The sequence below is a fragment of the Bos indicus genome, chromosome 17 (genome assembly GCF_029378745.1).
Source record: "Bos indicus isolate NIAB-ARS_2022 breed Sahiwal x Tharparkar chromosome 17, NIAB-ARS_B.indTharparkar_mat_pri_1.0, whole genome shotgun sequence".
NCBI classification, from domain to species: domain Eukaryota; kingdom Metazoa; phylum Chordata; class Mammalia; order Artiodactyla; family Bovidae; genus Bos; species Bos indicus.
In genome coordinates this window covers 64,374,930-64,397,845 of record NC_091776.1, presented here as the reverse complement: position 1 = coordinate 64,397,845, position 22,916 = coordinate 64,374,930, and the positions used below count along the sequence as shown (strand labels likewise).

General features: G+C 56.0%; 1 protein-coding gene across 2 annotated transcripts; it reads right to left on the bottom strand.

The window, feature by feature from the left end:
- Window positions 1-4,380: 4,380 nt before the first annotated feature.
- On the bottom strand, window positions 4,381-16,895 carry TMEM119 (transmembrane protein 119). 2 transcript variants are annotated; one of them, XM_070769729.1, is made up of 2 exons: window positions 16,832-16,895; window positions 4,381-5,992 (listed from the first exon to the last, which is right to left on the bottom strand). In XM_070769729.1, exon 2 carries the CDS (start codon window positions 5,978-5,980, stop codon window positions 5,117-5,119), a length of 864 nt encoding a protein of 287 aa, XP_070625830.1. In that variant the 5' UTR covers window positions 5,981-5,992; window positions 16,832-16,895; the 3' UTR covers window positions 4,381-5,116. The 2 variants fall into 2 exon arrangements, with proteins under 2 accessions (XP_070625830.1, XP_019833601.2); XM_019978042.2 differs by lacking the exon at window positions 16,832-16,895 and adding an exon at window positions 10,246-10,346.
- Between the last annotated feature and the right edge of the window lie 6,021 nt (window positions 16,896-22,916).

Below are 22,916 nucleotides of genomic sequence, written 5' to 3'. Positions count from 1 at the left end.
CATGAAACTTTCCAGGCAAGAATACTGGAGTGGGTTGCTATTTCCTACTCAAGGGGATCTTCCCGACCCAGGGATCAAAGCCACGTCTCTTGCTTCTCCCACACTGGCAGGTGAATTCTTTATCACTGCGCCCCATGGGACGCCCACAAGGGAATACTGCTCAGCAATAAAAAAAGTGTGAAATATTGGTAGATATAATAACACGAATAAATCTCAAAATATTTATGCTGAGTGAAAGAAGCCATACACAAAAACAGAGTACACACTGGAGGTTCCACTTACATAAAACTCCAGAAGATAAAAGTGATTCACAGCGACAGAAAGCAGACCAATAGTTGCCTGGGGACTGGGGTGGGGGTGGGGGAGCAGTAAGGAGAGATTACAAAGGGTGATGGGTATATCCATTATATTCATTGTGGTGATGGCTTTAAACACGTGTCAAAATTATCAAATTTCACCCTTGAATATGTGCGTTTTATTGTGTGTCAATAACACCTCAGTAAAGCTGTAAAAAGTAATATGGGTAAAATGCCAGACACGTGCATAACAGTCCACTTATAAATGGTGGCTATTTCCGTTATTAATCATTGTGGTTGCATCTGGATGATTCTTTGATGAAGTTTCATTTCCTCTGCTAGAATGTAGCCTCAGATCTGTTTTGCTAACAGTTCCTCCCCAATACATGGCACAGAGTAGGTGCTCATAAAGAACTGTATTTGGGAAACAAAAGATCTATGACCCTGCTACACACTTCTGGGCCACCTTGGAACTCAGAGGGTTACATCATCCCAGGCAAGGCAAAAAACTGGATGATTCCAAGAATCTATGAATGAAAACGAAGACAGGCAGTGGGCAGTCACTGTCATCACCCCGGGAGGCAGGGTGGGGTCAGAACAAGGAAGGGGGACCCAAGATGAAATGCAATGGATACAAAATGCTCGTGTCCACTCTACCATCAGGGAAGGGGCTCTCCCTTTGGGCCACGAAGTTCTAAAATGAGGTGGGAGGCTCAGCACTGAAGAGTCCAGGCTGAGAAGCCAGACAGACCTGGGTTCAAAGACCAGCTATGCCCTGCTGTGTGACTTTAGGTAAGTCACTACGCCCCTCTGAGCCTCAGTTTTCTCATCTGCAAAATGGGGGGAGGGTAATGATATTGCTCCTCTTTCCGTGGAGAGTGTAGGAAGGATTAGATGTGGTTATGGATGTGCGGGCACCATCCCTCCTTTGCCTTACATGCATGTGCACACACAGAGCGCTTGCTATGTGCTAGGGGCAGTGTTGAGTGCTGGAGAGACAGTGGTGTTCAGACCCCTGGCCCCTCTCCCGGTGGACTTTGCATCTTGGCTGTGACAACTGCCTGGCTGTACCCTCGGACACTCTGATTTCATTGGTCTGGGTGGGGGCCAGGTAGAAAGGAGTGTCCGAGCTCCCAGGTAATCCCGCTGGGCAGGTGGAGAACACTGCGGGCTGGAGTGGGTTCATCTTCTCTTTATCCACAGAGGCCCAGAGAGGCGAGGGGACTCCCCCAAGGCCACGCAGCCAGGCAAGCAAGTGTGGAGCTGGCACTGACTCAGGTGGTCTCACCGGAGAGCCCAGACCACTGTGAGAACCCCAAGGGGTAAAGATGATGAGCCCAGCACAGAGCAGCCCGGCAGGTGTGGGTTCTGTCCCTCCTGTTTTCAGCAAAATGCCAGCCAGAGTATGCCCAGCCTGTCAGACGATCAGAGCAGGGCAGGACACGGGGATGGGGCTCTTCAGCACCCCACCCCACCTCACGTCACCTGAAGCCCCATTCCCACACCAGCTGGGGTTCACGTCTCAGGGTGGTTTTGCTGGCCCTCCCCCTCCCCCTCAAAGGCGGCCGTGGGCTGGCCCCGGGGCAGACTCCCCGACTGGGGGCAGCTGTGGGGTTTTACAAGGCCCGGGACAGTGGGGGCCTGTTCCTGCCCTGGCAGATACCGGGATCCCTGGGAACGCTGGAACCCCTCACCCTACCCGCTCCCTTAAGCCGTGCTGTCTCCTCCTCCCTTGGACTCGCCACACACATCCCCACCGTGGTCTCCCTCCGCGGCTCACTCCCCGCTGATGCCGGCCAGATGTGAGCCCATCAAAGGCCCCTCCTGGGTGACTCCATCACAGATGCGGGGGGCAGGGCGGAGGGGCTCCAAGCCTTAGAGGTCGTGCAGCCGTTCTGTCCTCCCCAAGGGCGTCCTTCATTCAGTCACTCGTTCATTCATTGAAAAAGCAGTGGAGCCCAGAGAACTCAGACTCCGGAATCAGACCGCAGGGCTGGAATCCTGGCTCTGTGATCTGGGCAACTGACTTCCTCTCTCTGGACCTCTGTTTCCCCAGCTGTGACATGGGGATGACGACAGTGCCTGGGTTGCCATGAGTTGATGATGTCCACTGCTTAGAGCCACACCTGACACATAACAGATACTCCATAACTAAGCGACTATTGTCATCCTTGAGCCCACAGGACTGTAGAAGAGAGACTGGGAAGGAGGGAGTGGGGAGGAGGGGATATCTAAGCCAGAAGCTAAAAGATGAGAGTTAACGGGAATTCTCTGGTTGTCCGGTGATTAGGTCTCCGAGATTCCGCTGCAGGGCGCACAGGTTCAATGCATGGTCAGGGAATTAAGATTCCGCATGCCGCACTGCATGGCCAAAAAGAAAATTAGAGTTAGCAAAGCAAGGGAGGGGGTGGAAGGGTGTCTTCGGCAGAGGGAATAGTAGCTGTAAAAGCTCAGCGGTGAGAGGTCAATTCCTGCACTGTGGCTCAGACCCCCTCCTTAATCTCCTCCCCAGTCCCTGGGGAAACAGGCTGTGGCTAAAACTGCACACCCCACGTCCTCTGGAGGGCCCAGTGGACACTAACGGTGAGCCACTGGCCAGGCAACTGCTGATCGGAGACCCAGCCCTGCCTGCTCCCCAGGGATCTCCAATGTCTGCTGCTGTCTTACCTGGGTTTTGCCTGACTTGGGGAAGCTTCATGCACTTCCTAGCCACACCCCTGTGCCTAGGACCCCGCAGGAGCTCAGGAACAAGCAGAGGGCTCGTCACACCCAGAGAGGTGGAGTGACTTGGTCCAAGCCACACAGCATCCTGGTATTCAGTATTTGTATTTCAATTCTCCCTACGTCCTTGGGCGGTCGCCTGTCTGGGCTGAGAGGGAGAGCCCTTCCCCACTGAGCCAGACAGTGGCCATTGTGTGTTTTGAAACCCAAACCCCGGCCCTCTCCGGATGGATGTGGGGTCGGAGGAGGAGAGGGGCTGCAGGAGGTGGGGATAGCCTCCCGCCCCCATCACCCCAGGGATCCAGCACATGCTCCCAGCCCAGCCACGTCTGGATTCCAGCTGGCAGCTGGGGTAGCAGTGGCCACAGGAATCGCCATCAAAGGCAAGGAGGAGCCTGGTGGGTGAGGAGACAAAAGGCAGGGACGGCCTTCCACCCCAGGCACCGCAGGCCAAGGGTGCGGCCAGTGTGGTGCTGTCCCTGAGACCCAGAACGGCCCTCAGCCATTCTGCAGGGAGAGGGGGAACTACAACTTTGGCTCCAAGCCCCTCCACGGCCCCTGTCTCCTGGGGGAAACAGAGGTGGGTGGTTCTCCTGCAGACACCGTAAGCAGCAGAGGCGCGAATGGACGCTGCCTCGGTGGCCATGAGCCCAGGGCTTCTGGGGCACAGACTCTGGCCCCTGTTCCCATGCGGCATCCATCCCTCCCTCCATTTCCCACACCCACCCGGCCCCCAAGGCCAGGTTGATTTGTCCCACCCCTCCAAAAGTTGCCCCATCCCTACAGAAAAGCCCAGAGGAAATGCCCCCCAACCTCCCAGCAGACTCCTTCTCCCCACCCCCAGAAAACCAGCATGCTCAGGCCTGAATAAAGGTTTATTGTGCTGGTTTGTTATATTCCAGCACCTGGACAGCTGTGCAGAGGTGGTGGAGCCTGGACGGAGGAATAGAAACAAGAATCCCCTCACAGGGCCTCCCCAAATCCTGGATGAAGCTCAGGCTCCCTTGTTGAAGACTAAAGAATGCTGTGGGCACAGGCTGCCAGGCGTGTGTGTGTGTGTGTGTGTGTGAAGGGTGGGGGGCCATGGACCCCTGCTTCCAGCCTGGGTGTCGGAAGCCCTCCCCCATACCTTCAGACCCCTCCTAGAATGGGGTCCCCTCACACACCTAGAAGCACCTCCCAGCCGGCTTCTAGGTCGCTTGGAGTCCCTGGCAAGAAAGGTGAACTTCACTTGCCCCATCCCTACAGCCGTAAGTAGCAGGATGAGAGGCCAAGACCCCAAACCCCACCACCCTCACCCTGGACCATCCAGAAACTGGGGAGGGGGCACCCCGTGGAACATTTAGAGCAGTAACTTCCAGAGTGTTCTCTGCAGGATTTTACTCTGTAGCTGTAAAACAAAACAAAAGTATTCCAAGGTCAAAAGCAGTTTGGGAAAGGCTAAGCGAAACCGGATTCCATGGGCGCCTTTACTGCAGGACTTGTCAGAGCCTTGGAGGACTTTCGTTGGGCAGGTGAGGGGAGAGACGGTACACAGAGCAGAGAAGCAATGTTTCCTCGACTCGTTCTTTGGCCCTCAAAGTCCTTCCAGGGAAGCCAGTTTGGGAAATGCCCGTGCTACGCGCAGGGGCCCCTCACAGAAACCTCCTGATGGATCTTCTGTGGTACCTCCAGGCCCCTGTGCGTCTCCCCATTCATTCAACCTCTTCCAAAATGTCTATTCTGTTCCTCTTTTCTGCCTTGATGGAAAGCAGCGGCGTCGGCACTGTCACAAGGGACCTGAGACTTCTGTTTCCCAGCGGATGTGTCTGTGACTGGGACACCCCCCTCCCAGTCCCAGCCCCTAGAGGAGCTGTGCCTTTCGGATGAGCCCCTTGGGGCTGCGGGGACAGATGTTCTGGAAGTCGGTGAGATTCCTGAGGTGGGACAGAGACCAGCATCTCCGCCCACTGTAGTAGGGTCAGACACGCTGGGATCTGCAGCGGGGAGTGGCCGGGGAAGCGGGGTGGTCAGAGCGCGGTAGGGACCAAGGGCCTTTCTATGCCCAAGGTGACCGCTAGGGGTCCAACAGTCAGGGCCCGCAGTTCGAGAGGGGGCAGTTAGATGCTGGGGGGGACACTGCCGCAAACACAGGGGTTTTCGGGGGGACCAGCTGGGCCCCCGGCTTCCTGGGCGAGTAAGGGAGCCACGTCTGGCTCTCCTTGACCTTCATCGGCTGCCACGGCGCCTGCAGCTGCGTCCGCCTCCACTGAGCAGGGCTCCTCCGGCAGAGGAGGCACCTCGGGTTTATCTGCCGGAAGCGCACGTCCCTGGGCTTCCAGGTCCGCCTCCTGGGGGCCTTTCTCCTCTTCCTCTGATCTGCCCTCTGGTGCCCTGGCTAGGTCTCCACTGCTTGGGGCGGCCCTGGAGGGAGACTTGAGGTTCTGGGTGGCGGCAAGGATGTGAGCCTGGAGCTGCTGTGAGGAATCCAGGGTCTCCTCAGGCCTGCCGTCGGGAGCCCGGTCGGGGACCTCGCTGAAGGCCCGGGGGCCCCCTGCGCGGTCACTCTGGTCTACGTACTTCTTCTTGGGGAAGGATGAGGGGTAGTAGGCAGAGGCCTTGTGCTTCTGGCGGGTGATGACAGCCGCACAGACGATGAACATCAGCAGGAAGACCAGGGAGCCCACCACAGCGATGAGCATCACGTACTGGCGGAAGAAATCCACGATGCCGTCCAGGAAGTTGGTGGGGGGCTTAGGGCCCGCCAGGGGCGTGGGCTCGGGCCCCACCAACGTGGGGCTGAGGGCCGGGGTTTGCGGCGGCGGGAGGCTCGGGGAGGAGGCCGACGAGCCCTCGGCCTCCCCGCTGCCCCCCGTGTCCTCAAGGAAGCCGGCCTGCAGGGACACGGAGTAGGACACGGTGGGCAAGACCCGCAGCAGCAGCAGCAGAGACACGGCGAGGCTGGGCGCCGCTGCGGAAACCATGTTGCCGGGGACCTGTGGGGAAGGGAGGCAGGGGAGACATCAGGGTGGGACCCCGGGGCCTCAGGGGACCCCGAGGAGGTGCAGGGGACACAGAACCTCTTCTAGCCAATCGCTTCCCTCCCATGGGCCTGAGCCTCCCCACTGTGCAATAGACCCCATCCCGGGGTTCACGTAGGTTCTCCCCTGCCCCCAACGACTCACTTCAATCTGAGCTTCTAGAGGGCACAGGCTGAATCTTAGTCATCTGGGCAACTTCAGGGTTTTGCATTATATCTGGGTCCTGGACGCCACAGTAAGCACCCAATAAATGCATTTTGATGGACTTGGCTCAACGAATAAGAACTTACTCTTTCATTGCTTGCCATGTGCCAGGCCCTATTTTATTTTAGATGAATTTCTCTTGACTCCTGGGAACTGCCTGCTGGGGGTAGTACTACATTCTCCCCATTTTCCAGGTGAGGAAATTGAGGCTCAGAGGGATTCAAAGACTTGCTAAGGAAGAGCTGGAGTTTGGATGTAGGCACCGAGGGAGGGCCAAGTGAGTGAGTGAGCAAGCTGACCCCCTCCTCCAGGAAGCCCTCCCCACTGCCCCTGGCCTATCTGCGGTCCTGTCACCAAAAGAGTCATAAGTTTTGAAGCATCCAGATTCTGAGCTCAGCAGGGGCCTGAGTGAGCATGTGCCCCACGGCTAACCCCCACCTCAAGGCCCCCCGGGGGAACCCTTGTGCCTAAAACAAAGCTGGAGCCGGAGTCCTGTGGCTGCCACCAAATGGGATCCAGATGAACTCCGCACCTCCCTCCCCCACGGGAAGGCTGCTCCCTATTTGAACCCCCAGACCCTCCCTGGCCCAGACAGCCTGGATGACTAATAAATTCCTTATGGCCCAGCTTTATGGAGGAGCCTGGCTTCTAAAGCATTAACTCTCCCAGCTGGTGTGAGTTGGCCTGGCCTCTCAGACAAACCCAGGGACCCCAGGCCGCCCCCTGAGAGCCGCTGCCTGGCCCAGCAGAGGGCCCAGGACCCTGATGCTGGATGAGGCTGTATGTGCCAGGATGGGAAAGCCTCACATGCCCCTGACTGTGGCGCCCCCTCTCGGGGATGCAGATGGGAGAGACAGAAGCCCAGAGAAGGCAAGGGGCAGGCCTCAGGCCACACAGCGAGTTCCTGGGCTGAAGGAGTCAGGTGCCCAACATCTTGCAGCAGGTCCCCATGAGAGCCCAGGTCTCAGGCCCCGCTCTGCAAAGCAGGTGACGGTACCAACTCGTGGTGACTTGGGGATACAGGAAGTGATGTAAGAATGACATGGGGCCATTGACTGGCTCGTTCCAAGTGACCTGGTGCCTCCCAATATGACATGAATGCAGACAAACTGGCTCAGATAGCAAAATACAAAAGAAATTTCCAGGACATCAGACAAGGCAACACTCACCCAGAGGCTCTTTTAAAAAAAATTGTGGGGGATGCTCCATGGCATGTGGGATCCTATTTCCCTGATCAAGGATCAAACCCGCATTGGAAGCAAGAGTCTTAACCACTGGACCATCAGGGAAGTCAAGAGATACATTTTAAATGAGTAGGTCACCGTGTACATTTACCACAGGTTGCTCATCTGAGCCCCTTTTGTGGGTGCAATTCCAAAAAAGCCCAGAACACTAGTATTGTCTCCATTTTTCAAATGAGGAATTGGAGGTCCAGAGACAGATAGTGACCTGCCCAAGGACACACAGATGCTAAATGTTAGAGCTGGGATTTGAACCTTCCTTCTCTGTGATTCTGAGAATCCAAACACTCACTCACACACACACTCACATTCAGATGTGCCCCCGGCTGACCCAGGAATGGGCTAACACTCCCTGGTTGACATCACTTGTCAGCTGGGACCAGAATTTGAGCAGTTCCACGAGCTTCAGGAGCCTTCCCCTGGTACTTGTTAGCCTAGGTTCCTACAGACAGCCTTGATCTTTGGCGGTTTTGCCCCTCCCTCAGCAGTCACCTCCCTGCCTGCTGCTTCGAGTCAAGCCCTGGAATGACCTCTCATGGTGGCAGCTGAAACTTCTCACTATAGACTGCCGGCCGGGTGGGGCCTGAAGGCCAGGGGTCTTCCCTGCGGCAGCGGCCGTCAAGGTTCTGCCCTGAAGCTCTGCAGGCACCGGACTGAGAAGGCCAGTTAGGCCGGTATTAGATTCCTGGTTCCATCTGGGTCTGGCTCTGCTGCCCGGCTCCTCTGGGCCTCACTTTCCCCATCTGTAAACTGGGGGCGGGGCAAGGAGGTGAGCACAGGGCTTGCCTCTCGGAGCTGTTAGGATCAGATGAGACCACAAGTTCAGAAAGCGCCTGGTACGGAGCTGCTGCTCCCCGGTGGCAAGGGCAGGGGAGGGGGGTGGGCGCGGGGGAGGGGGGGGCGCGGGGCGGGAGGAGATGGAATTCAGAAGCAGCCGAATTTCTACCCCAGCAGGGATCCAAGACCAGCCGGCACTCTCCCACCGCCACCCCCCTCCCTGGACAAATGATGATTATCCTCACCTGATGTGTAAATGTGCTCACTCTTTCCCCCCATCCTCCAGGAAAGACCAAATTTGTATTAATACCTCATTGAGTGAAATCTCCCCAAGCTGTAGCCAAAGAGGAATCCAGGACCAGACACACACAAACACACACGCACGCACGCACGCACCCACACATACACACATGCACAGCAATGAGTCAGACAGAGTGAAGTGTTCCTTTCCCCAAGAGCCTTGGGGGCTGGGGCAGAGGATACGGAAAGAGGCCACACGAACTACTTCTGGCTCTTCAAGACTGAGACCTTGACTCTCCGAGTCCGTTCATCGCCCCCACGACTCTCCTCCCCGGGGCTCCCTGGGAAATGTGCAGGCCGAGTGCGGGGAGCCGGCGGGGCTTCACAGGACATGACTGTGTGACCCTGCTGGATGAGCCCCCTGACCTCTCTGGGCCTCAGTTTCCAGTCTGTAGAATGGGCACGTTGACCTGGGCTGCTCTGACATGATTGTCCTGCCCATCAGCTGCCCCCAGCTCCTCCCTGCTCCTCATTTTTTTTCCCAGGACGCAGAAATTCATGGGCCATGAGGAGGTGGGGTCAGGCCAACCCCTCTCATTTCATCCAGGAGGAAACCCAGGCCCGACACTGGGAAAGGCCTGCCCAGGGTCACACAGTCGGTCAGGACAGAGCCTGACTGGAGAGGCGGCTCTGAACACCCGGGTGGAGGTCATTTCCCAGCTGTGTGTCCTGAGGTCAGGCATGGCACCTCTCTGAGCCTCAGTTTCCATATCTGTACGATGGGGATAAGGTCGCCTTCCTGGACTATTGTTAGGACAAGAAATAGCAGTGGCTGGCACAGCGGAGATGTCAATTAGTAGTACCACATGATTATCCAGGACTCCAAGCTGGGAGCAGGGCCCCTCTCCAGAGCCCATCTCACTCACAGTTCATTGTTTTCAAATGTGATGCCCCCACTTGAGGTCAGGAATAGGCAGATACTTCAAATCCATCCCTAGGGCCAAGGTACCCCGCCAAGACCTGAGGCTGAGGGGCTGGGGCTGCCCTGCCCCCATTCAGGGACTGGTGGCCAGAGGGGGAGGGGAGCCCACAGAAACCTGGCTTCAATTAGTGGCCTTGGGGGGAGGGGTTCTGGCTGAAGCTCTGAAGCCCCTGCTCCAGGGCAGCCAAGGACAGGGCCCTGGGCCCCTTGGAGGGGAGGCCTGGGGAAGGACAGGAGTCTTTCCCTGAAGTCTTGAAACCCACACACGTACACACAATTCACAGACACACGACAGGCACAAAAGACACAGACGCACAGCGTCTCGACACCCAGGATGGCTACACGGACCCGCAGCCCAGACACACAGAGAACACACACGGACGCACGCAACACGTGCACACACGTACCCCCCGACCTGCTGGGGAGCCCCACAGGTGGGACCACCCTCGTACACACCACCCTCCTGCGGACCCTGGGAATACCCACCCCGACGCCCACTTTCCAGCACACCCCCTACAGCAAGGCCCCAGCTGCACACACATGCCCCTCTCTGGCCAACACAGCACCGCGCTCAGGACGCATCATCCCCGGGCACACACAGCTGGCCACCCGTCGTGTTAACACAGGTCACACACGTACTCAACATCCGACACACACTCAAGGCTCACGCATACTTAGAGAAGCCCCCTAAAGCACTCACGCCGGCCCCCTGAACTCCAAGACACCCCGGGCTCCCCGAGAGAGGCGGGGGCCCCAGGACTCACCAGCTCCTCTGCACACAGGGTATCCCGCCAGGTGGAGCAGAGAGAGTTGGAGTCCGTGGCGGTGCCCACTGGCCGCGGCTCTGGGCTGCCGCCCGCCCTCCCCCGCCCTCCCAGCCTCCTCCTTCCCTCCCTCCCTCCCTCACTCCCTCCCTCCGTCCAGCTTGATTTCATTAAGTGGGTTTGGGGTGGGGACAAGGGGAGGGGCGGGGCCGAGCCCGGCCACACGCAGTCCCCCTCCCCGCTCACACTCACGGACACCCCCTCCTCCACGGGTGCCCCCTCCACAGCCCGGGACACCAGATGCAGCATTTCCTCCCTGACCGCGGGTCCCCAGGGCAGACTGAGGCCGACAGACACACACAGCAGGGCCGTCCTGCCGAGCACCCCTGGGCCAGCAAGCAGGGATCCTGCCTCCCAGCCCAAGGGGACGAGGTCAGGGAGGCTCCGAGGCCCCTGGAAGTGAGGAGGAAAATTCCCTGTGCTTGGTTCCAGCTGTGACTCAGGTTTTCCGAAGCTCAGGGCACAGAGTGGGAGCTGGGCTGTGCTTAAAGGATTCGTGGAGGGTCAGGCCTGAGGCAGGGAGGGAATTCAGACACCCAAAATCAGAGCCTTTTCTTCTGCAGGCCTCCGTTTCCCCATTTACAGGGATGGGTGGGAAGCTCTGTGGGTTCCCTCTAACATCCTGAGATCCACGGCCTCGCGATACCCCAAAATGAAGTGGCCAGAACACGGGTTTTCATGGCCCCGTTTCACAGACTGAGAAAGTGAGGCAAGGTGCATTCAAGAGGCTCCTCCAGGGAACCAAGATAAGTCAGTTGTGGGCACGGGAACCAGGCCCTCTGGCTGATCTGAGGAGTCCAGTGAGTCAGCAGTCCTTGCATTCATTTATTCCTGCGCTCATTCATTCATTCGTCCATCAAATGCTTAATGAACACCTATGTGCACCAGACCCGGTGCTAAGCAGGTTTCAGAGGTGAATCAGACCAGCCTTCAAGAAGCTCACAGACTTCCAAGCAGAAGCATACATACATTAATTGCTTTTTTTAAGAAACAGAAATTGGTCCACGGCGGGAGAGAAGCCAAGAGCTCAGGGAACCCCAGGACAGAGAGAAGTCCACTGAAAGAAGCAGGGGAGTTGTCCTAGAGGTTGTGACTGTGAATGAGCAGAGACCCAGGAAGGTTATTCCCGGAGGAAAGACCGGTGTGGATGAAGGCAGGTGGCTGAGGATGCTGCACACGGACAGGAGACTGTGACGAAACTGTGCTGGAGCACCAAGTGGATGAAAGGGAGGAGCGAATGAGGAGGGCGAGGGAAGAGCAGAGCTAAAGGCTCAGAACAGCATTCATCAGGGGCAACAGGGAGCCAGGGAAGGTCTGGAGCATGCGGAGTACAAGAGTCAACAGATCATGCCCACCTTTTAGGAACCAGGGCCCTAGATTGTAGCTACTCCCTTTGATGGTCCCAGCAGCCCCAACTCGCCTCCCCAAAGAGGAGCCAGCTGTTTAGAAAATAAAACCAGGGAAATTACCCGGCCAGTGACCCCATTAGACAGCTATCAGACCATCTCTCTCTCTCTCTCTCTCTCACACACACACACACACACACACCCCTTAAGCCAAATATCCCGACCCACAATCTGAGGAGAGAATAACAAAAACGTCAATCACCAATGGGAGGGAAAAAGATCCCTGAGTTCCAGCCCCGGCTCACTCATCAGCTGTGAGTGGCTGGGCAAATCTCTGTCCCTCTCTGGGCTGCAGCTAAGCGTGGGGTTGTTCTCGATGCCCTCTGCAAGGCTGCCACCTCTGAAGTTCCAACGCTGTGACATTCTAAATTGTATTCAGTCTACAAATATTTCTTGAGCATTGAGTTTACACCCAGCCACTGTCAGGCCCTGGAAGACAGTAATGAGCAAACATAGGCTCAGAGAGAGGAGACTTGCAATAAGCAAGTAAACAAAGCAATGAATATCTAACTGCAAACTGTGCTAAGAGTTGGAATGGGGCATTTCCAAGGCTGTGAGAGGCCAGTCTGGGGGGCATTAGTCTGGTCCTGGGGCTCATGGGGGCCTTCATGAGGAGGTGGAAGTAGAGCTACTGGTGGAGGTATTTTGGGAGGCAAGAATGCACGAGGATAGCATGTGCAAAGGCCCGGGGGTAGACAGGAAGCCAGCACCTTCAGAGCAGTTCCTGATCATCATCAAGCAAAAGTCCATGAACTAGGCCTGTGGGGGGACCAGGACCTCTACCTGTTTTGTGAGTGGCCGTAACTCCAGCATCTAGGGCGGTCCCTGGAACACAGGAGGTGCTCAATAAATGCTTGTGACCATGTCAGTGACCACTCTGCTCTCCACTCTCACGTTCCTAGGATCTAACCACTCCTCATCCATCCTGAAGGACTCACAGTCCACCTTCTCCAGCTCCAGGACCCATGGTAGGGCCTGGCCCGGGTGATCCCACGGCCCACAGCGCCACGCATGGCTCCAAGGGTGGGGGCGGGCAGGCCTGTGGCTTGGAGGGGGCCAGGCCGCTCACTCACAACCCACAATTTCAGAAACAGAGCAACGGGTCCTCTGCCCAGCCTGGAAGCAATTCAGAGCCCCCACCCTGTGCCTAGCCTGCAATTAGCAGCTGTGACCACCCCCACCCCCGCCCGGCTGAACAACCAGGACTGAGGAGGCAGGGAGGAGGAGGAGGAGGGAAAGCCTCACCCAGGCTTGAGTCTCTGCCAGAGTGCTCCCCGGTTGAGCCTGGGCAAGCTGCTTGGCCCACCGCAGCCCCCAGCTCCAGCCTCTCGCGGGCTCAGAGCCGCTTCTAATTACACAGCCCCCGAAGCCACCAGGGCCTGCCTTCTGGGCAAAAATATCGCAAGATTTTCATGTAGCTGGAGAGACCTGGGCTGCGGCCCCATCACAGCACGGGCCTGGCCTGCGGGTGGACACCCATGGAGTGGCCCCTAGTCGGGGGCTCCAAGGAGGCAGAGTGGCCAGGGCCCAGGTGTGCTGTGAAACCTCCCCATGCCTCAGCTCCCCCATCTGTAAACTAGAGACGTTCACTCATTCCACAGCTCTTTACCGAGTGTCTCTGTGAGCCAGGAGCTGCCCAGGGCCTGGAGAGAACTGTGAATGAGACAGATGCTGAAGCGACTTGCCTCTGGCTGTTCCCTCCACCTGAAGCACTGCCCTCCATGCGCCCCCCTGGCCTTGCATCTCTGTTATCACCACCTCCAGGAAGCCCTCCCTGAACCCCAGCGTCTGGGGAGGGAGATGAGCAGCTCCTTCTATGTTCCTGCACCCCTGGTGCCCTGTAAGGACTTGTTTCTATGTGTCTCTAGACTGTCAGCTTCTCGGGCCCAGAATAAGGGCTTCTTCTGTCACCAGTGCCTGGAACACAGTAGGTGCTCAGTAAATGCCCTCTACCGGCTGAATGACTCTCGTCCAACCTGCCCGTGTTCCAGACGGGGAAACTGAGGCCCAGAGAGGGGATTCACTGACATAATATTGCTCTGCCTCAAGGAGCTCCTCTCAGGGTAACCGGTTAAGAAGCAAGTCAACTGGCAGTTCAAGAAGACACCCTAAAAAGGCCGAGGAGACAGGAAGTAGCTTGGAAAGGGTCGGGGGCAGGTGTCCGGTCATCTATTCTAGTGATTGTGGTCAGGGTGGCTTCCTGGAAGAGGTGTAAGCACTGACATGTGCAGATAAGAGCAACCAGGCACTCCAGGAGCAGGAGGAACAGCTTCCAGGGCCAAGAAAGCCAACAGCAAGTTCAAAGGCTCTGCGGTGGAAAAGGGCTTGGCACCAAGCGTCTTATAGGGAAACCAGAGCAGGTGCTGAATTGGTTCTCGCCCAGGAGTCACTCAAGCTCAGAAACCGAGAGACCTGTCTTCTTCACTCCCAGCTCTGCCCCTCCCACATGCACTGCTGTGTGAGCCAAGCCTCAGTTTCCCTTCCCACACCAGGAGGAGTCAGCCGAGTTTCCTCTGAACTCTTTTTGCTGTGTGATTCTAAGTGAATTTCCCACTCCAGCAAACAACCCACCACCACAGTAGGGAGAAAAATACCGTAGCCACTTTGGAAAACAGTCTGGTAGGTTTTATCAAGTTAAAGATATGCTTCTCAATGACCCAGCAAGCTCTTCTCTGGGTATTTCCCCAAGAGAAATGACAACACACGTCCACATGCAGACAAGAAAGTCGGTTTATCCATAAGAGCCGAAAAAACACCAAACGTGGCAAGTACCCAGATGTCCACCAACAGGACGACGGACGCATAGACTGTGGTCCGTGCAGTGACACTGCCCCGCAGGGGGAGGATGAGATGGGAGGCAGACGGTTTAGATGAATCTCATAGACACACGGAGCAAAAGAAAGGGACTCCACAGAACACAGACTGGGTGATTCCATTTACAAGTTCTAGAACAAAGCCTAAACCAGGCTGTGGAGACAGAAGTCGGAAGAGCGGATACCCAGAACTTCCCTGGTGGTGCAGTGGCTCAGGCTTCACGCTCGCAGTGCCGGGGGCCAGAGTTCGATCCCTGGTCAGGGAACTAGATCCCACGTGCTGAAACTAAGACCTGGTGCAGCTGAATAAATAAAGATACATTTTAAAAAAAGAAGAAGAAGAAGGCAGTTACCCTTGGAGGCGGGTATTGACTGGAAGGAGACACAAAGAAATTTCTGGGGCTGGAGCCGGACAATGTCTGGGTGGCGGTTATGGGGGCACGTGTGTATGGGAAAATCAAGCCTCACACTTCAGATGGTTATGCTTTACGTAGGTTATGACTCAAAGTTGTCTTTAAAAATTAAGAGCCCTGCCTCCCTCTTGTTATTATTATTTTTTTTTTGGTGGGGTGGGGGCACCAGAGCCAGTAGGATCTCTGGCTTCCTGTGTCCCTGGTGACCTGTCCAGCCACACACAGCCTTGTAAACATTTACATTCCCCAAGCCTGGTGCAAGCAGCAGCTCCGTGCAGCCCACGTGGGAGCCCAAGTGTCAGAGGGTAGGGGTGTAGATGCACAGACCTGGCCTGGCTCTCCCGCTGTGCCAGCTGCCCACGGGGTGCCCTCAGCAAGGTGCCCTCCGGCAGGCCGTTCTGCAAGAGCCCCCTGCTGCCCCGCCCCACCCTCCATCAGGAAGAGGAATTGAGATGGTGGTCCTGAACCGCCTTGGCAGCACTGTTGGAAATCGAGGGGCGGGGTGGAGGGAGAGGGGTGCTGCCCATCTTTGAGCAGAGGGGCAGAGTGGGGAAGGCCCGGAGCTGGACTTCGGGGCCCTGAAGTCACCCAAACAGTACATCATCCTGTGTGTCTCCTGCTCTGCGACCCCTCCCTTTACACTAAGACCATCTGTCCTATTTTCCCTCTCTCTCCCTTCTTTCATCTTCTCCTTCCTTCCTCCTTCCTTCTCCTTCCTTTCCTCTTCCCTATCCTTCCCTTCCATTTCTTTCTTCTTGTTCTCTCTCTATCAGTCCTTATTGTGCACATGCAATGTGTCGGACACTTCCCACCGCTGGGGCTACAGCAGAGAGCAATACAGACGAAAAGTCTCTGTCCTCAGGGAGCTTGCCTTCTGGTGCGAGCAGAAGGCCGTTCAAAAGATAACTCTGGGACTTCTTCCCTGGTGGTCCAGTGGTTGAGAATCCACCTTGCAACACAGGGGACGCAGGTCCGATCCCTGATGGGGAACTATGATCCGACATGCCCTCAAGAGTCTCCGCGCCTCAGGGAAAGATCGCAATGAAGAACCTGAGTGCCGCAACTAAGAACAGCCAAATAAATACATGAAAAGATAACGCTGGGACTTCTCTGGTGGTCCAGTGGTTAAGACACTTGCACTTCCATTTCGGGGGCGGCGGGGCAGAGGTTCCAATGCTGGTCAGGAAACTAAGATCCCACATGCTGCCCAGCACAGCCAAAAAAGAAGATAGCTTAGTAATTACATACAGAATGATAGATGGTGATAAGGAGTACTGAGGAAGACAAAGCAGGGGAACGGTGATGTTCAAGCAAAGACCTGAAGGACGTGGCGGAGTGAGTCAGGGAGATGATCAGAGGAAGAGTGGTCCAGGCAGAGGCAAGAACGCTTGCAAAGGTCCTGAGGTAGCAGGTGCTGGGTGTTTGTTTTTTTTTTTTTTCAATTTATCTTCAGTCAGTGAGAGGCTTGCAAGAGATATCATAGAGAATCTTTTCTTTTTTTTTGGCTGCACTGGGTCTGGGTTGAGGCACCCAGGATCTTCAGTCTTCCTTGCAGCATGCAGGAGTTTTCATTGCAGCATTTAGCTAGGGGATCTAGCTGACGATGGGGAAGGGGCTCCATGGAAGGCCCCTGTGAAGCCCACGCAGATCCCCACAGCCCCTCCCCCAGCCACCGGCTTCTGACTCAGCTGGGACCCGACACTTGGCTCCGGGGTCTCCTAATGAACCTCCTCTCCTGGCAGCTGCTGTGAGCCACCTTCTGCACCCGAGCCCAGGGACAGCCTCACGGAGAGGGTCTTCCACAACCCCCAGATCCATCCACCAGGAGGGAAAGGGCCCCGTGGGGGTGACAGCAAGGAGGGAAACTCAGCCAGGGTGAGCTGAGACCACCTACCCTTCAGGGCCTCTGGGTTCTGCTGCTTCAGAGCCGAGCGACCTTGGGCTAAGTTCCTCCGCCACTCTGGCCCTTAGTCCCCTCATCTGTAAAATGGGAGCAATAGGAACATTTCCCTGGGTTATTGTGCGAATGTAACGAGCCCTGGTTATCTGTTACGGTTGTTGTTTAGTCGCTAAGTCACGTCCAACTCCTTTGTGGCTCCATGGACTGTAGCCCACCAGGCTCGTCTGTCTATGGGATTTTCCAGGCAAGAATGCTGGAGCAGGTTGCCATTTCCTCCTCCAGGACGTCTTCCCAACTGTAGGATTGAGCCTGGATCTCCTGCTTTGGAGGGGGAAGGACTCTTTACCACTGAGCCACCAGGGAAGCCCTTACAGGCTTGGTGTGTATGTGTGTGCTAAGTCACTTCGGTCGTGTCCAACTCTGTGCGACCCTATGGACTGTAGCCCGCTAGGCTCCTCGGCCCATGGCATTCTCCGGGGAAGAATATTGGAATGGGTTGCCCTATCCTCCTCCAGGGGATCTTCCCAACTCAGGGATCGAACCTGCGTCTCTCAAATTTCCTGCACTGGCAGGAGGGTTACCAGTAGCGCCACCTGGCACTAAATACATATGCTAATAATAACAACAGCAACGCAAGTGGCGCCTCGGACTGAGACTCCTTCTCACAGCATCTGGACAGCAGCGAAAACAGAGGCTTGGCATACAGCAGGCGCCCCACAAGGCTCCTGAACGGAAAAAGGCAGAGCAGTCACCCACCCCAGCCCCCACTCGCTGGCAGGTCAGCTGGCAAGGCGGCCCCCATCCTTAGAGGGGTGAGCCCACAGGCCCAGGCTGGCTCCTGATCCTGCCAGGGCCCCCGAGTGCATGCTCCGATCCATCTCCCCCGGGTAAAGTCCGACCTCCCCAGGGCACATGCAGGCGCTGGCCAGGGGAGGAAGGGCCCCAACAGCTGGAAACATCTGGTTTGAATTGTCGGTTGGAAGCACCGACCAGGCAGCCATGGAATTTGTGAGCTAATTTTAGGCCAAAAGACAGCGTGCTTAGCAGGGCGGGGGCTTGCTCCCCAAACCACAGGGGGGCTGGACTTCCAGGCATGGGGGGATGTGGAGGCCCCACGGTGCCCCTCAGAGGGTCTACGCCTGCTCCCATAGCCAGGGACTGCCTCTCTAACGTGGGCCCTAGTTGGTCACCTGAAGTGTGCCAGCCATGTCACAGCTGTATGAATAGCAAGGGCTTTTCTCCCCATTTCACAGGTATGGAAGCTGAGGCTCCCAGAGGTTAGCCTTGCCCGACATCCAGAAATAAGCAGCAGAGCAGGGATTGAAACCCAGGCCTGACCCTAAGCCTTAAAGCTAAGGCTCTTTTGATTTCTGCTTCTGGTGCTTAGATTTTTGCCAGTCCCACAGCTGTCTCTGCATCTTCACCCCCTTGCCAAACTCCCTTGCCCATTTGTCAATGCGGTCCATGTCTTCTGAACCCCTGCGGACTGCCAGGCACTGTGCAGTCATAGAGAGAGTGAATGTGAGGGACAGAGGCCCCGCCCTTGCACAGCAAAAATCCGTACATCCACATGGTCATCTGGCTTCCCAGGTGGCGCTAACGGTAAAGACCCCCGCCCGCCAATGCCGGGGACGTGAGAGATGCAACTCAGTCCCTGGGTCAGGAAGATCCCCTGGAGAAGGGCATGGCTACCCACTCCAGTATTCTTGCCTGAAGAATCCCATGGACAGAGCACCCTGGTGGGCTGCAGTCCACGGGGTCACGAACAGTCGAACACGACAGCATGAGCTCCACCACCACCACCCTGAAGGGGAGCAGGGGGTTGTCCTAAACAAAAGTGGGGGCAGGGCCGCAGAGAAGGCCCCTCTGAAGAGGCGACATTCACGCTGAGACACAAAGGATGAGAAGATGCTGGTCCCGCAGACCTCTGGCCAGAGAGCACTAGGCAGAGGGGCAGCAGGTGCAAAGGACCCGGGGCAGGAGAGTGCGAGGAAGAAAGAACCAGCAGGCTCTTGGGGCCGGAGCCAAGTGACAGTGAGAGATGACAGCTTTCCTGCCCTCATCCAGCCAACACGTCTGCCAGTGGGTGAGACGGGGGTCCAAACAGGCAGGGGTTGGCTTCCAGAAGCTTCGGCTGCTGGCGGGATTAAGGCACCCTACCGTCCTACAGATTCATTTATAGCCAGTGATTTGCTGAGGGGGCCACTGAAGCTCTGGGGGAAATCCCCTGAAGACCGGAGGGGTCCAGAGGCCAGACACAAGGGAGAACGATCCGTCTCTCGGAAGGACTGCCCCAAGGGAGGGGCAGCCCGGAAGCAGTGCCGGGACCGGAGGGGACCATGCTTCGCCCCTGGCAGGGTTCACGTGCCCGGGAAAGGGACTGCATCTTCGCCCCCTTGGTGCTCCTGTCTCCTGCCCTGGGCCTGTTCCTTTCGGCTCCTCTCCTCGGAAAATCAGCTCCAAGGCTGCCACCCTGCCAGGTTCAGCAGCAGCATCCTCACTGTGCCAGGCTTGGGCATGGGGCACTGGCCCCGTGGGACCCCAGGGGGCAAAAGCCTGAGCAATTATGGCTACAGGCTTCCAGCCACCAAGAGGAGACACAGCAATCAAGCTCATGGCCACACAGTTCGGGTTTCCAAACACTTTTGAGAAGGGGAACTCCAAGGGCCCTCACTGCCAAGTGGGGAGAGCAGAATTTCTCCACCTCAGGACCACTGACATTTGGACCAGACCCTTCTTTGCCTCGGGGGACTGGCCTGTGCACTGTGGGATGTTTGTCGGGGTCCCTGACCACCTACTAGATGCCAGCAATGCTCCCCCAAGTCATGACAACCAGCTTATCTCCAGACATTGCCAGATGTCCCCTGGGGGGGCAAAGTTGCCCCCGGGTCAGGACCACCAGCTCAGAGCCTTCCTGTGTGGGCATTCATAGCTAAAGAGTGGATGGTTTTACTCACTAGCTGGGGAGACCTGGGACCCCCAGACTTCCTAAACACTTATGATTTTGTTCTGCCCATTGAAAAATATTAGGAAAACACAGGAAAGTCAAAAGAACCAAATAAAATTCACTTATAATCCCACGCTTGGTGGCTAATCTCTCTTAACGATTTGGTGTACTTCCAGTCATTTTTCTGTATCTGAAAATGGTTTATGGAGGACATATCTCGTGCTTAGGCATCAGGTAAGACTTGGTTGGGTGGCAGGCAGGGGTGGGGTATGGAGGAAGGTTTGGGGAGCCTTTGTCCAGATTGACAGCCAGATGAAGCACCCGCAGGGCTGGCAGCAACCCCCCTCCAAAGGGACAAGAGTAAATTCAGCATGCCACCCCCTGTCCCCCATTTCCTGTCTACCCTCCTTCCTTCCCTACTGCCAGAGCTGAAGTCAGCGGAGTCTGGTTTCTCAGCAGTGCAACTTGCTGAAGTCACAGCTTTCTGAACCTCAGTTTCTCTAGCAGAGATGTGGGATAATAATTGTCCTCACCTCACGGGTTGTTGTGAGACCTGAATGCGATCAGGCAGATAAAGCATTTGCCGTGGGGCTGGGCATAGACTGAGTGCCCAGGAAACGCCCGTGCCTTGGTGCAGCCCCCTCTCTCAGTCTTGAATCCCGGGTCTGCTCTGTGCCTGCTCTCTGCAAGCTGGGTTCAACTTCGTCATCCCGGGGCTTCCCTAGTGGCTCAGACAGTAAAGACTCTGCCTGAATGAAGGAGACCCAGGTTCGATTCCTGGGTCAGGAAGAGCCCCTGGGGAAGGGATTGGCTACCCACTCCAGTATTCTTGCCTGGAGAATCCCAGGGACAGAGGAGAGCCTGGCAGGCTGCAGTCCATGGGGTTGCAAAGAACTGGACATGACTGAGCAACTAACAAGTCCCAGCGCCTTCTCTCAGCAACTGGGAGCCACAAAGGGTGGCTGAGGGGACTTCCAGACACCAGGACAGGTCAGCAGGAGTGGGAGTTTGGGGCACGGGATTCCCCCAGAACCCCGCTATGATCTCAAGGACCTCATGACTTAGTGGTAAGAATGTGTCTTTCTGATTCAAGCCTAGATTCCAATCTCAGATCCTTATGTATGATCTGGGACATGTGACTGCACTTCTCTGAGCCTCAGTTTCCTCTTCTGTAAAATGGGGAGACTCCTAGTTCCTTCATAGGCTGTATAAGGGGATCCATGGAGACATAGCAGATATTCGTGTTCAGTGGATGGATGGGGCAATTCCTGGGGTGATGTTCAAGGGCAAGGGAGGTCCAGACAAGTGGAAGGGCACACTAGGATGCAGGAGCCAGCCTATATCAGGCTCAGATCCAGTTGTCAAATTTTCAGAATTATTTGAACCAGTTGTTACATAAAATTAAGTTACATTATGTTAAAAACCAAGGTCTTCAATACTTAAAACTCATCGCTTCCGCATGATCTTACTACATCCTACATCTACGCCATTGGCATTATTTACATTTTTTGTATGATCTACTGTATAAATGGCTGGCTCAAAATCAGCCATGGGAGTATTTACAGCAAAGAAATTGGCAAGCACTTCAAATCGTGCTTTGGGCACCAATCCACCTGAGAAGCCAGTTGATAAATATATACCAGCTCCCCACTGGGTTTGGAGCTCTGATCTGGCTCCATCCTTCCTTCATCCTCCGAGACTGGACCAAGCGAAGCGCCAGGCTGCCCTTGGCTCCACTAGCTGGTGGTGGGCGCCCCCTGGTGGCATCTTCAAGTATTCGCCATCTCCGCTGCTGACGAATCCTGCACCTTGAAGGGAGGGCTGCCGAGAAACGCTCCTCCTCCGGTAGAGACGGAAAACCAGCGTGCGGGAGCAGGGGTGCTCCCCGGGGCCCTTAGGGGAGCCCGGAGACCTGCTCTCTGCCCAGACGGACGGGGTAGCAAAGTCCCAGAGGAACTGCTCAAATGTCCCCCAAGTCCTCCAGCCTCTAGGGCCCCACCCCAGTGATGTGGAATCCACCAGCTGAGTTTTCTGATCCCTGATAAAGGGGAAGTGAAATCCTGTTGCTGTCTTAGGACCCCACCTTCTCCAGGGTTGGCTGTCCCCGCCCATGGCGGATACCCAGCTGCACCAGCGCCCCCACCAGAGCACCTTGAACACACCTTCCTGTGTATCACAGCTGTTGTAGAGGTTCAAGGGCAAGGGGGCAGGGGAGGACAGAACCAGGCAGTTCTCCGCTTATCCTGACTCTGTCCCCTATGGCCCTGTTGCTTTTCGTGTTCCTCCTCCCTTTCCCCCCATCCCTTTCTCTGAGTTGCAGCCAACAACCCCCCCTTCCCCTGCCCCAATTAGACCTTTTCTTTGAATTCTTTCTCTGCAGGTTATGCCACGGAGTGGAGGGGGTCCTGAATTCCCAAAGAGGCCCTTGGAGGCATTTTTCTAGAAGAGAAAAAGTCCCCTGAGATGAATGTTCTAGAAGGTAGAAGTGTGTGTGTGTGTGTGTGTGTGTGTTTCCTTCCCCGTGTACAGAAATGACTAAAAGGCATTAGGAAGCAAAGATCAAAAGTCTGAAACCCTGGCTCAGCCATGTCAGGAAGTAAACCACACCCTTCTCCTCTCTAAGCCTTTGTCTTCCTGATCTGACCCTCGGGGTCCACGTGGGTTTCAGTGCTTAAACAGGGCCACTTGCTGTCCTAATCTGCTGGAGCCAGAAACCTTATATCCCATTGATATAGGACTTTCAGTGCTGAAACCAGGAAAGTCTCAGGACATCTGGTCACCCTACACTGAAGTCAGGGACAAGCTAACTTACAGAGCCTGACCCAGCCTGCTGCCTTAAAGTTTCAACAGAATTCAGCTAAACCCCTTCATCCATGACTCAGAGTCAATCGCGGCCTTTATGCCGGATGCCAGAGTTGAGAAGATGCGACAGAGACCACGTGAGCTGCCAAACCTAAGGTATTTATGATCTTGCCCTTTAAGAAAAAGTTTACTGGGCCCCAGACTCTCTATGCTGGAGAAGGAAATGGCAGCCCACTCCAGTATCCTTGCCTGGAGAATCCCATGGACAGAGGAGCCTGGCAGGCTACAGTCCAGGGGGTCGCAAAGAGTCGGACATGACTGAAGTGACTC